The following is a 12774-nucleotide window of genomic DNA, read 5'->3' on the forward strand; positions in this document are numbered from 1 at the left end:
GTATTTTGGGCCCCTGCAGCTGGTTGTAAATTAGTTTCACATGACGAGCCAGAGAGCAGATGCACTGAAAAAGAGAGCAAAACAACAACAACAGCGTGTGTATGAGGAAACTATACTTCCTCTTTTACAGTAAGTGTGAAGGTTCTCTAGTCCGTTAAAAACAAGTGCACTTTCTTGCTGGGACAAAATAACCCTGCTGATTATTCTGCAACAAGGTAAATGCTAACTCTTCTTAGTAATGCACTTAGACGGTTTACTTAGGCTCATATTCTGAGCAGAGATCAAATGCTAATGGCTATATGGTGTGTGTATGGTGTGGATAAAAAGGCTAGAAACAATTTGCTAAGAAAAAAGTTTAGATCAACAGGTTTGAACTTCTCTTCTTTGCGGTGAAGAATTATTTTTTTTAGACTTCTGCAATGCTAGAAAACAGCCTGCTGCATTTCCTGCTTTCAAATCAAAGTTTAACAGGCCTCAATTTGCTCTGTGTTTAATCTTAAATGCAGTATAATATGATGATGTTGTTAGACTAGACTAGGCGAGCACTGTACAAATACTATAATAGTCTTTAATATAGATTAATGTGCATATGTGAATATTTCTTTGCTGCAAAAAGTTTTTAGTAAGAAGCCAGTCAGCAGGGACTGGATGCTATGGAGCATTTTTTTTTGTAAGAATTGGGCTAAATTAGGGCTGCAACTCACCATTGGTTTCTTAATGAATCAACAAATCATGTATAGGCCTCAGCTAGGGACTGCAGATGTAACGAGGGACTGCAGATGTAAATTAGCCTAAGGCTAACTCTGGTGCAATGCATCAAATGGTCACATTTATGTTTTAATTGCACATTGTCCCTTATAAATAAATTGAAATTGAATTGAAAAAGCTACAGTACCACTGAGGACAAAAGATGTTTTGTCCTCAGTGTTTTTTGTTTGGGGGTTTATCAACATTTTACAATTGAAAAGAAACCCTTTTTTCTAGGCTAACAGCAGTATTGCTTCTAGTATATATATTTTAATATATTTAAATCTGACTAATTTAGGTCCAACAAAAATACAAAACATCAAATTGCTTGTTTTGTCCAACCAACAGAAAACTAAAAACCTAAAGATATTCAGTTTTCTATTTTTGTTGTTTATTAGTCGATTAATCGTTTCAGTTCTAGTAAGAATTACATAAGGGTCATGTCTGCTCATATACAGTAATGTGACGAGTTTTGTTTTTTTCTCTGCAGGATGCACCTTTTGTGTGGTGTCTTGCTTTTGGACTCTCTAGTTCTGGGCCACTCTTGGTCTGCCTTAAATAAAGAGTGGGAAGAGTGGAAAATCAAACATGGCAAAGTTTATGACAATCAAGTATGGAAACCATTTCTCTCTCTTTGTCATCATACACACACACCTACTGTATACCCTCATATCATTCAGTCAGTGTTTTTGTTTCAGACTGAGATCGTTTTCAGGAGAGCAGTGTGGGAGAAGAACATACAGTTGGTGTTGAGACACAACCAGGAGGCTTCAGCAGGAAAACAAAGCTTCACAATGGGACTCAATCATCTGGCTGACATGGTAGGAGTCTGCTCCAAAGCAACAGTTTATGTTTTCAGTCTCCTGCTCAGAAAACCTCAATCCTAAACAGGACAGACTTAAATGCCTTAAATCGTAGTCTGGAGTAATTCATCAGTAACATTTTAATGGCTTTAATGCAATTAGTCAAAACTGCACAGGGTTGTATCAAAGCATGAATGTAGGTTTAGCCATGCAGATAATTTGTTTTTTCACAGTATCATGACTGAGATAAATCCAAAGATAACCAAAAATATGTTGATGCTCATTCAATACTTATTTGCTTGCATCATATTACAGATGATTAATAATAGCCCAGGGAGGTTTTTCGGCTGTTGCTTGGCAGGGAGTTGCAGTGGGTTTGAACTAGTTAAATCCAGTGGCGCTCAGTCAGAAAGAAAACAAGAATTACATATTTACCTGATTAGCAGTTTTTCTGGTCAATAAAGACAACCACCTTGACTGCCAAGCTAATCTTCACATTACTCGCATCTGTTAGGCTTAGGAGAAGAAAATGTACAACATGTTATTTTTAACTTCACTGTGTTATTTATTAGGTTTTGAGCTGCACATTTAGCCTTCCTGCACATTTGTTTGTTTCTTCTTGTTAATTTGTTGTTTTTCATGTTTGTTTGTTTCTTCTTTCTTATTTCCTTCTTTCCTTCCGTCCTTCTTTGCTTACTTTTATCTTTACTTCCGTCATACTTCATCAATATCAACTATGACTTGCATCATCCCTGAACAACAAAGTGGATAACTGTCTTTACTTACCCATGTATGTTCTGATAATTACATGACTATAGTACACAATTTGGATTATTGTTTGTAGAGTCTAATCAGAGACCGGTATTGCATACATCCCATGACTTATAACTCACTAAACAGCCTTATATACAATAAAAGACCCCTCTCTAGCAGAACAGAAGAAAAGAGAATCATTAAAGATTGAAAATGTTCAAGATCAAGATATTTGCTGTCAAACTGAGGCTGTCCTACAAATTACAGGACCAGAGTGGAGTGCTCAAACATTGACCATGCCACTATTTAGGACAGAAATGTATTAGAGTGAGCTCTAGTGGATACAAACTGCATGACAAATACACCAGTCATTGTTATGTCACTGAACTGGCTCCTCTCCCTCCTAGGACTTGTGCAGACATACTGTATGCTTGACACAATAACCTAAAGTGGATTCACACTCATTGACCTCTTCTGGTGCAAGACGGATGTCACTGTCCAATCTGCATTTAAACCTTCACCCTCTGTGGCTGAAATTAAACCTTTACCTATAGAGCAGCACTAATCTATACAATCTGATTAATTTAATCCTGTATGGTTTGGCCAATCTGGACTACTATGAAGTAGAGTACATCTGGGAAGGCTAATACATTTACATAAACAAATATGTACACACAAACTAGTATATATGTCTGGAATACAGACAGTAAGACAGTAGGCTACTACTGTGGTGCAAAGGTTGTGTCTTGTTTTCAATTCAGTTCTTTTTAATCTGAGTAAAGACAATACCAGCGTGGCTGTCGTGGCTGGTAATAATTTCACAAAATATTGTGCACAGAATGCAAGTACCGCAAAATGAAAGAAAATGCAGTGTAAAATCCTGGCATATAAATAAATAAGAGGCACATTTGTTATTACAGACAGAATTTAAAAAACATGTTTCAGTGTTAATAAAGGTTTGAGAGTTGAAAGCTTGAGAAGAAGGGGGTTTATGAGGCTGCACTGGAATATATAGTAAGAAGGAGGGTTTTATTTTGACGATGGAGACGACAGGAAGCCTGAGCAGTGACGCCCGGATGGGTGTGACGTGTCGACTCTCTGCAGGATCCTGGCAGAAAATGTTTAGGACACATTTCAGCTGTTGGACTCATGTCAACCAAAGGATTATTGTGTTGTAGGCTAGTTGCTTTGGAAATAAATGTGAGGACAGTTAAAATGTTTTTAATTGTTTGAAAAAGAACATTTTACAGTGTTATCATTTATAAAATTACAGCAAGAGTCAAATCTGACACCAACACAGCGGCACTGTACAGCAAAAAAAAGGGGAAGAAGTGAGACGATGGACCTGGTGTGGCGTTCTAATGAATAAAATAAAAACATTTTCTGTTTTGTTGTCTTTCTTCTAAAGGCAGAAGTTCAAACTTGATGAGAATCAGAGGAACTTGTGGTTCATTTTATGTCACCGAGGCTTAGGGACACCATGTGCAATATAAAAACGTTGTCCAAAGATGTGAGACTACAACTATTTCTAAATAGAGTCATAGCCTGGTGGGGGACTGGGAGAGTGGAGGAACCAGCATCGTATATGATCATTTGAGTAGAGCTTTTTCAGTGCAAAACCTTTGAGAGGAACTTATAGAAGAAAGTGAATTTTTGTAGTACGCTGTAATGCTGACATGTATTTCATTATGTCGTTAAACTACTGTATGCCTAAATACACAATATTGCAATGTTAAATCTGTTAAAAGTCAGCTAGAGCACTGCTGAAGATACCATCACTAATCTTTGACATTTTAAAATGTCCTTTATGTGCATTTCATATATTTACCAGCCCTCTTTTCTATTAAGACATCTGAGGAAATCAATGAGAAGCTGAATGGCCTGAAGCGGGAGGAGCCTATTCATTTCAGAAATGGCACATTTAAGGGCGTGAGTGGCTTATCGACGCCTCAGAGTGTGGACTGGAGGAAGAACGGCCTGGTCAGTCCAGTTCAAAACCAGGCAAGCAATGAGTTGAGATAGCTATTTTAAAATGTGGAAATGAGAACAACCTGATAAATAAACTAGTGGCTATAAACATCATGTCTCTTTTTCAAGGGGTTATGTGGGTCGTGCTGGGCCTTCAGCTCTCTGGGAGCTCTGGAGGGCCAGATGAAGAAGAGAACAGGTGTCCTTGTTCCCCTGAGCCCACAGAACCTGGTGGACTGCAGCACCAATGATGGAAATCACGGCTGCAGAGGAGGATACATCTCTAAATCCTTCAGCTACATCATCCGCAACCGAGGCGTAGACTCAGAGAGCTTTTACCCCTACAAACACCAGGTCATCCTCAGCAAACCTCAAGCAGCTTTCTTGTTAAATTAACTGGCTGGATGATTATTTTATTATTTGCTGGCATTTTGTTTGTTTGTTTCTTGTTTGTCTGCTTCTTTCTCTCTTGTTTATTCGTTTGTTTCATGTTTCATGCTTGCTTCTTTGTTTCTTGCTTTCCTTCCTTTCTAGTTTCTTTATTTCTCTGTCTTTCTTTCAATAACATTATTACAGTTTGGATGTGTTCAGTATTTTTTTAGAATATCTGCTAAACAGTTTTAAGACAAAGCGTGTGTAATTGTCTTATTTATATTTCTAGGACGGGAAATGTCGTTATTCTGTCCAGGGAAAGGCCGGCTACTGCTCTAATTATCACATCCTCCCACGGGGAGATGAGAAAACTCTGCAGGCTGCAGTGGCATCGGTGGGGCCGGTTGCTGTGGCCGTCAATGCCATGCTGCAATCTTTTCATCTCTACAGAGGAGGTGAGGCTGGGGGCTTCTGTGTATTTAATGGTTAACGTGACATGTGCATATATATATATATATATATATATATACACTTTATGCTTTATACTTTGGTTGCCAAAAAAAGTCAGGCTTTTCATTCCATTTATCTCATGGAGAACTTTGGAGAAAAATTCAGTTTCGCAAAAAGTATGAAACACAATGCTTAAAGTAGTATGACTTCCTTTTGCTTCATTATTTCTCTTTTATACCAGTTGTGTAGCCTGACAAGCCAGACCCACATCAAGATGTTGGGTCTGAGAGCTCACCATTGACAGGGCTCAATCTGAGGGCTGGGATAAACGATTGTCTTTCAAATTCCCTCTGCATGCAATAGGATAGTGCTACAACCAACCAGAGCAAGAAGAAGGTAGAGGGGCTAGTTGATAGATTATTAGAAGCAAAACTCTGAACACATCTTCCTATTTTAAGAATGACTTCAGTGCTGTTCTTTGTTCTTTTCTCAAAGAAAAGCTTAACTCCAAGTCTTCCAGAGTCACGGCCAAAGCCGATTCCAAAGACCGCTGTTTGCCAGCAGCAGCAGCAGCAGCCATAAGCCCGCCCACCTACTCTATACACGATGTGATTGGCCCGACCAGAGTTTGGTTTTTTCAGCTCGCAAGCCAACGGAGAGTTGTTAGACTGACCCTGGCTGCAAATTACATTTGCTGCCGCTAGGGTGCATCTAGATTTCTAGGCTACAGCTTGTGATCTTTTTCTGAGAACTTGAATCAAAAGGCCCTACTCTGCAACATGCTCTACAAATGCTTGCACATCCTGAGTGCCAGACAGAAGAACATGGATTTAATTACCACTAAAGGACATTATCTTTCAGGTGTATACAGTGTACCCAACTGCAACCCAAAGTTCACAAATCACGCTGTCCTGGTTGTGGGCTACGGCACAGACAGAGGACAAGACTTCTGGCTTGTGAAAAACAGGTGAAGTTGTCTCTTTTGGCTACAAAGTTGTGTTTACATGTCAAAATAAATGTATGACCAACATTAAATATTAAATGTGAGTGTTTTTGTGATTCCAGTTGGGGAACTGCGTGGGGAGAAGGAGGCTTCATTCGAATTGCCAGAAACAAGAATAATCTCTGCGGCATTGCTAGTTTTGCAGTTTACCCCACACTATGAAAATGTGACCTGTCACCTGAATCATCTTGGGAAAATTTAGCTTATTTATTCAATACCAGTTGGTGTGTTTACCTGTAACACTAAAACTGTGAAAAAAAATGTTGGAAATGTTAAATTCAAAAAATTACTGTAACTGCTTTGGTATTCTCGCTGATGTTTTGATTAGTAGGAGTCATTGTTGTATTTTATTAATAGCCTAAATAAAGTTATTTAATATAATCATAGGTGATGAGAACAATAAACTTCTTCTGAAATGGATTACTTTTGGTCTTGGTGGTCAATACAGTTTTTTTCAGTCTAATCTTTTTTTGTCACCATCAGCCTGTTATCTTGCAAAAAGGTGTACAAAGCATAGACATGTCTCTGTTACTGGTGATTGACGGTTGGTAGCACACAGGCACATTTAGCAATTAAGCTAACCTAAGGTTAGACTGTAATGGTTAGCCGGTGGAGCATTTAGCGGCTAGAGACAGATATTTCCCATAGACATTTCCCCAGGAGTTGATAGAGACCAAAACAGAGCTAAAAGATACACGCCAAATGAAATGTTGCTGAATGTGTAATAAGCAACGTTTTGCAAACAACAAACGCCATATCAAGTTAAAAGGTGATGATAAAAGTGCTCTGTTTACAGCGTGTGTCTGCTTCCCCCTAGTGGCTAAAACATTTAGGGGGGTTTGCAGGTGTGCAGTTTGCATGGTGCATCTCCTGAGGTTGGTCATATTTTAGCATCAAATGATGATGACTAACATTACTTTTAGGTTTTCAGTTTGGTTTTCTCTCGTAATGGCATCATATATTATAGCCTTATATAAAAAGTGGGACACCTGGAAGAGTACAGCATCATCTACCAGCAGTGTTGGGAGTAACGCGTCACAAAAGTAACGCAATTACAGTAATGTATTCCTTTTTGCTGTAACGCAGTAATATAACGCATTATTAATTAAATTTCGGTAATATACTCGTTACAGTCTCAGTAACGCGAGTTACAACGCATTTTAACGCAACATTTAGTGGTGCGTTTTTTTTAAGAATCACCAACACCGCGACACATTTCTTCACAGGAAAAAAAAAGCCGTATTATTTTCCTGTCGCTGTATACGATGGTTGAGATGACTGTAGAGACAGATACATTTGCGAGATGGATATTATTTTCAGGAGTTATTACACTGCGTTGAAGTGAGCTGTCCTGTTTCTGTTCCCGTGGTCAGAACCAGAGGCGGTACGGACAGCATGTATGTCCCAACAGGTGACGGTACGTCAGCGGCTGACAGATATAAACATGTCAGGAATTAATGTTGAGGCTTGCTACACGTAAATATCATTGCATTTTATCAGCCGTGGAGAGTAACTATGCCTGTAGTGGAATGGCTTCGAATGACGACCAAAAGCGCTTGTCTTTTACTGTGACCATTTACTGTTCAATATGTTGCAGTTTTACAAACAAGAAAGTGAACAACTGGAGCCTGACGGACATGTTGCATCTCAGTAAGCTAGCAAGAGTAGGCTATACAACAGACAACTTCCGTGTAGCTTACTTCAAAATAAAAAGCACTTCCTGTGACGGTTCGCAGTAAAACTAAATTACTGTTAAATAAGGTTGTGTAGGCTACCTTTTCACAAATCAGCTGTAAATCAAGTACTGTAAATAATGTAAATAGTGAGTTTTAATCACACTATAATTGAACATTTCCTTTAGAGTGTTTTAAACTAAACAACATGAATTTCTTATTCAAGTGCTATAAACAAACATTTTACAACAATGCTATACTTTTGAGTATTTTCATTTTCTCCTACTTGCCTATTATACGTTTTACTTATCTGTTTTTTATAGCTTTAGTTACTTTGCATATTTATATTAATTATACAAAGTATGAATAACCTATGATGTATTAAAGTGGATTCACAAGCTAGCTGCCAAATCAAACTTCCCCTGTTATTTTGGTAAAAGTAACTCAAAAGTAACGCAAAAGTAGTGTAACGCATTACAATTCAGAGACAGTAATATTGTAATATAACTAATTACTCTCAAATGACACTAACTAGTAATCTATAATGTATTACATTTTGGAAGTAACTTGCCCAACACTGTCTACCAGTAAATGTGTCTAATTATATCAACTGTGAACATCTGAAATTCATTGGAAATAACCTATAATTTTTAAAATGCATCTTCTTCCATCAACTTTTTTCTACACACAACATGCCTTCACTGATTTTGTGTTGTATAAATATCTTTAACATACACTTTACTAATGTATGTCAGGTATTATTTTCACTGCTTCTAAATGTTAATTGATATCAGCTGGTGGTGTTTCAACAGGAACTGCTGCAGATGTCCAATCAATGCTGAGCAAGGACTTAAGTGAGATGTAGGACACTTTATCAAAACATTTGTTTTCTTTGTTTCAATGAGAAGTTCTTCTTTCCCTAAATCCAAAAATGTTTCGGAGCCTGCTTCTCACCATCATGTGTGGATTTGCAGCGGCCGTTATTAATTCAGAACTGGATCGACACTGGGAACTATGGAAGAAGATGCATGATAAAGTCTATTCTCACCAGGTAAAACAAAAGTCTTAAAACAACTGTTTTTTGAGTGGCTTAACAGTGTGCATGTGTGATGCATTTGGACAGTTAGTTGTGAATTAAATGAATAGCCAGTCAACCCAAACAAAATTTGGATTTCTCATTTGGAAATCTGATTTTAATTTAAGTTGTCTCTTCCTTATTACCTGAATTCTGTATAAATGCAATACCTTTTTTATTACTCCTTTTACATGCAGTATACTCATAAATCATTCACCTCTTGGTATCAGTGTGTGATGATAAATTAACTGTCATGTATCACATGTGATTAATGTCAATGCTGCATTCCCAGGTTGAGGAGTCGGGTCGCAGGCAGATATGGGAAGAAAACTTGGCAATGATTAATGTCCATAACCTGGAAACCTCCCTGGGCTTACACACCTATGAGCTGGCAATGAACCACCTGGGAGACCTGGTGGGTAGACTAAAGGCACCCCAATTTTTTTCCATTAAACCTCTGTGTGTAGCCTCAAAGCTATATTTATAAAAAAAAAAAAAAAACAGGAACTTGGAGATCACTGACTGGTGATGTTTTGTTTTCTTCATTTGTCGACCACTGAGGAGATCACTGGCACGTTGACAGGCACCATCATACCCTCTGACCTAGAGAGGGGTCCTTCTAACTTTGTCAGGGTCAACACCTCTCTACCACCATCACTGGACTGGAGGGATGAAGGCCTGGTAACTGAGGTCAAAATGCAGGTGAGGTTATACCCTGAAGTATCAGTAGGCTACACATTAGCATAAAACAATAGGACTTGGTTGTCTTTTTGAAGACGAGGTAGTCTACATTTACATATACAACTTTTCTATCTTCTAGGGTTCTTGTGAATCTTGTTGGGCCTTCAGTGCAGTTGGAGCTCTGGAAGGGCAACTCAAGAAGACTTCAGGCATCCTGATGTCCCTCAGTACTCAAAACCTGTTGGATTGCTCCATAAAATTCGGCAACTGCGGGTGCTACGGTGGCTTCATGACAAACGCCTTCCGATACGTCATTAAAAACCAAGGCATAGATTCTGATGCAGCCTACCCCTACGTCGGCAAGGTGAGTTTCCGAGACAATGCACATGTTCAACTTTGCGGTCTACTGTGGGTAAACCCTGATTATCAACTTCGCTGTACATCGCTTTCTTTTCAGCGTGGTCCATGCAAGTATAACCCACAGTATCGGGCTGCTAACTGTTCGGGCTACACCTTCTTACCAAAAGGGGATGAGTATGCATTGAAGGAAGCTCTAGCTAGCATCGGCCCCATCTCTGTAGCAATTGATGCCACCAGGCCCAAGTTTGTCTTCTATCGTCATGGCGAGTAGTTTAATCTTATCTAATCTTGGATGTGAGGAAGTGAGTTCCTAACCTTTTTTTTGGATCTGAGCTCCGGTTACTTTCCACCTGTTTTGTGTGGCCCCACAGGTGTTTACAGGGACCACACATGCACCCACAATGTAAACCATGGAGTGCTGGCTGTGGGGTATGGCACTGAGAGCGGACAGGACTACTGGCTGGTCAAAAACAGGTGAGTTTGAAGTTTGAAGTTTTTTTTTTTCTAATGTTACAATGTAAATTTTTTTTTATTGTAAGTGATTGTATATCCATGTTTCTTGATTACGTTATTCATTGGATGGTTTGATTTAAACATTCAATTGTAGTTGGGGTGCACACTATGGAGAGGGAGGCTACGTCAAGATGGCTCGGAACAGACACAACCAGTGTGGCATCGCTCTCTATGCTTGTTTCCCCTTCATGTGATTTTTAGGATGTATATGTTTCTCAACAGTGGTTGGGACATTTTAAATAAACGGCTTGATCCTTAACTTGATTTTCTTTTTATAACTTAATGAATAAATCAATGGTTTTCAACCTTTTGAGTACTGGAACCAGTGATGAGACATGCCTGCCTAAGAGGAAACTACTAGCATCCCTAGCTGCACTTTTGTAACTTCACTTGTAAATGAAGCCAAATGTTTAGTCATTTAGCCTGTTGACAACATCTGGAATATAAGTAAAGCAGGTTGGTTCTTCACTAAGAATGAAGAAGTGCTCAAAAGAAATGTTTTTTTTTTTTTTTTTTTTTTCTCAACTTCATTAGCTTTTATTTTATAAACACATTTGAAGCCCATACAAAATGAACTAAATGCCACAAGTTGGCTGCTGCAAATAGCATTCACAGACCCCAGCATAGACCACTCTGAACCGTTGAGAAACTGCACTAAATCAATGGTTCCCACATGGTTCTGTTTGTGACCCCTCAATTCAAAGTAAAGTCGACTTGCCAACCTTTGTTACAGCTTCCAATTAAAGTGATAAGGGACTAAATGTCTGTCTGTCTGATCCCCCAAAGTTACAGTTCTAGCACAAAATGGTGTGCTCTGTTTCCTGGACAGTGTTTCCTTGCTGCAGTGAAGTGAAGGCAACACAAAGAGAAAATGTCCTAAATTAAAAGAATGACTTTAGTAAATAACCCCTTAATCTGTCTAGCTCAGATGTTTGAAGCCTCATTAGCATGTGATACACTTTTGAATGTATTTCTGCACATAAGTCACTTGCATTAGAAGCAGGTTAGGAAGGATCTTTTAACAGCCAGTATGAACAGGAGGAATGATTACAGCAAGCAAAACCTTTTTCAATGTACATATGGGTATGAGTATTGTTTTAAAACAGACTTCAAGAAGTTGATCCTATCATTTTTAAAGTGAGGAAAAGGGGGGGAAAAAAAACAATTGTGTGGCATTTAGTTTTTTTCTTTTTCCCTATAATCTTTTAAGTTACTCATGTTAACTTCAAGTGTATCCAGCTGGATACTGTTGTAAAGCATGACCTCCTGACATTTAAAGTTTGAAGAAAAACTCTGAACTTAAGTTGACTTAATGCTGTGAAATGCAAATCATGACATTGGTTTTCTTTCTTCAAGTTTTATTTCCATTATGATTTATCATTTTCTTCATTGAACTGGATAAATGGCACAAAAGTGCAAATCCCAGCATAATGTACAACTCTCACATAAAATAAATACAGCACCTTTTCAGCATCACTAAAATATTCTCAATATCCAGAAGTAATAAATACTGAATTTACCAAGATATTCAGTCTTCATTTACAAAACACAAAGACAACACACAATAGATTTTTGTGTCATATTGAACTTTTTTTGGAATTCTTTTCCTTGATCTTTTGTTCCACAAAGTCCAAACTTGCACGTACGTACATCTACAGTTTCTACACACAGTACATTGAATTTCTTTTAATTGAACTCACATTTAGAGTAGAACTTTATCATTTAATAAACAGGTCAGAGTCAAACTAAAGATAACGCAAACATAAATTCCTTCAGTCCAAACTACAGTGAAGGATTCTTTGCAGATGGAGTTGTTTTCTGGCATGGGTCGGCCCTTTTGTTCAGGATTTATTCAGAATGGATCCGTGTGCTCTTAAGAGTTGAGACCGAAACCATGCCATAAAATGTCCTCCATCCTTTTATCAGACTGCTATCATTAAGGGAAGTCTTCAGGCTGGTGTTCGCTAACACATCCCATATTACTGCCGTCATTATAGATAAAACTCAAACCAGTGACCCTTTCGATAGTTCATACATATATATATATATATATAGATATATATACATATATCTAGATATATATATATATATATATATATAGCTGTATATCTATATATATCTATATATAGATATATATAGAGATATATAGAAAATATTGTCAATTTGACTTCATTTATGCACATTTTCGGCTCTATTCGCCTTAAGCGTATTGCCCTTTTCCTGCCGTATCTTCTATCTCTGTGACAAGATGAATTGCACGATTACAAGAATCCTCCTCATAAATTCAGGTATATATATATATATATATATATATATAGAGAGAGAGAGAGAGAGAGAGAGAGAGAGAAAAAAAGTTAGCTGGGTCCAAGGTAAACA

At 38.0% G+C, this 12774-nt stretch overlaps 2 protein-coding genes across 4 annotated transcripts; both read left to right on the forward strand.

Moving 5' to 3' along the window:
- Positions 1 to 30: 30 nt before the first annotated feature.
- LOC116047396 (cathepsin L1-like) lies at positions 31 to 6516 on the forward strand. Of its 3 annotated transcripts, none has more exons than XM_031296191.1 (8): positions 31 to 129; positions 1238 to 1358; positions 1446 to 1592; positions 4152 to 4304; positions 4401 to 4625; positions 4933 to 5098; positions 5955 to 6060; positions 6159 to 6516. In XM_031296191.1, exons 1-8 carry the CDS (start codon positions 41 to 43, stop codon positions 6256 to 6258), a joined length of 1107 nt encoding a protein of 368 aa, XP_031152051.1. In that variant the 5' UTR covers positions 31 to 40; the 3' UTR covers positions 6259 to 6516. The 3 variants fall into 3 exon arrangements, with proteins under 3 accessions (XP_031152051.1, XP_031152053.1, XP_031152054.1); XM_031296193.1 differs by having other exon boundaries at positions 1446 to 1568; XM_031296194.1 differs by having other exon boundaries at positions 100 to 215.
- A 383-nt stretch (positions 6517 to 6899) lies between these two features.
- On the forward strand, positions 6900 to 10657 carry LOC116047397 (cathepsin S-like). The gene is made up of 8 exons (XM_031296196.2): positions 6900 to 6971; positions 8693 to 8820; positions 9137 to 9258; positions 9396 to 9546; positions 9665 to 9889; positions 9983 to 10148; positions 10257 to 10359; positions 10493 to 10657. Exons 2-8 carry the CDS (start codon positions 8701 to 8703, stop codon positions 10590 to 10592), a joined length of 987 nt encoding a protein of 328 aa, XP_031152056.1. The 5' UTR covers positions 6900 to 6971; positions 8693 to 8700; the 3' UTR covers positions 10593 to 10657.
- The last annotated feature ends 2117 nt before the right edge of the window (positions 10658 to 12774 follow it).

Source organism: Sander lucioperca, chromosome 16, assembly GCF_008315115.2.
Source record: "Sander lucioperca isolate FBNREF2018 chromosome 16, SLUC_FBN_1.2, whole genome shotgun sequence".
NCBI lineage: Eukaryota > Metazoa > Chordata > Actinopteri > Perciformes > Percidae > Sander > Sander lucioperca.

Excerpts from the sequence above, each read along its gene's own strand:
- LOC116047396 (XM_031296191.1), top strand. The coding sequence starts at position 41 with ATGACGAGCCAGAGAGCAGATGCACTGAAAAAGAGAGCAAAACAACAA. Across the intron at positions 130-1,237 it reads ACTATACTTCCTCTTTTACA|GATGCACCTTTTGTGTGGTG; the intron begins GTAAGTGTGAAG and ends TTTTCTCTGCAG. Across the intron at positions 1,593-4,151 it reads GAGTCTGCTCCAAAGCAACA|ACATCTGAGGAAATCAATGA; the intron begins GTTTATGTTTTC and ends TTTTCTATTAAG.
- LOC116047397 (XM_031296196.2), top strand. The coding sequence starts at position 8,701 with ATGTTTCGGAGCCTGCTTCTCACCATCATGTGTGGATTTGCAGCGGCC. Across the intron at positions 9,259-9,395 it reads ATGAACCACCTGGGAGACCT|GACCACTGAGGAGATCACTG; the intron begins GGTGGGTAGACT and ends TCTTCATTTGTC. Across the intron at positions 9,890-9,982 it reads CCTACCCCTACGTCGGCAAG|CGTGGTCCATGCAAGTATAA; the intron begins GTGAGTTTCCGA and ends CTTTCTTTTCAG.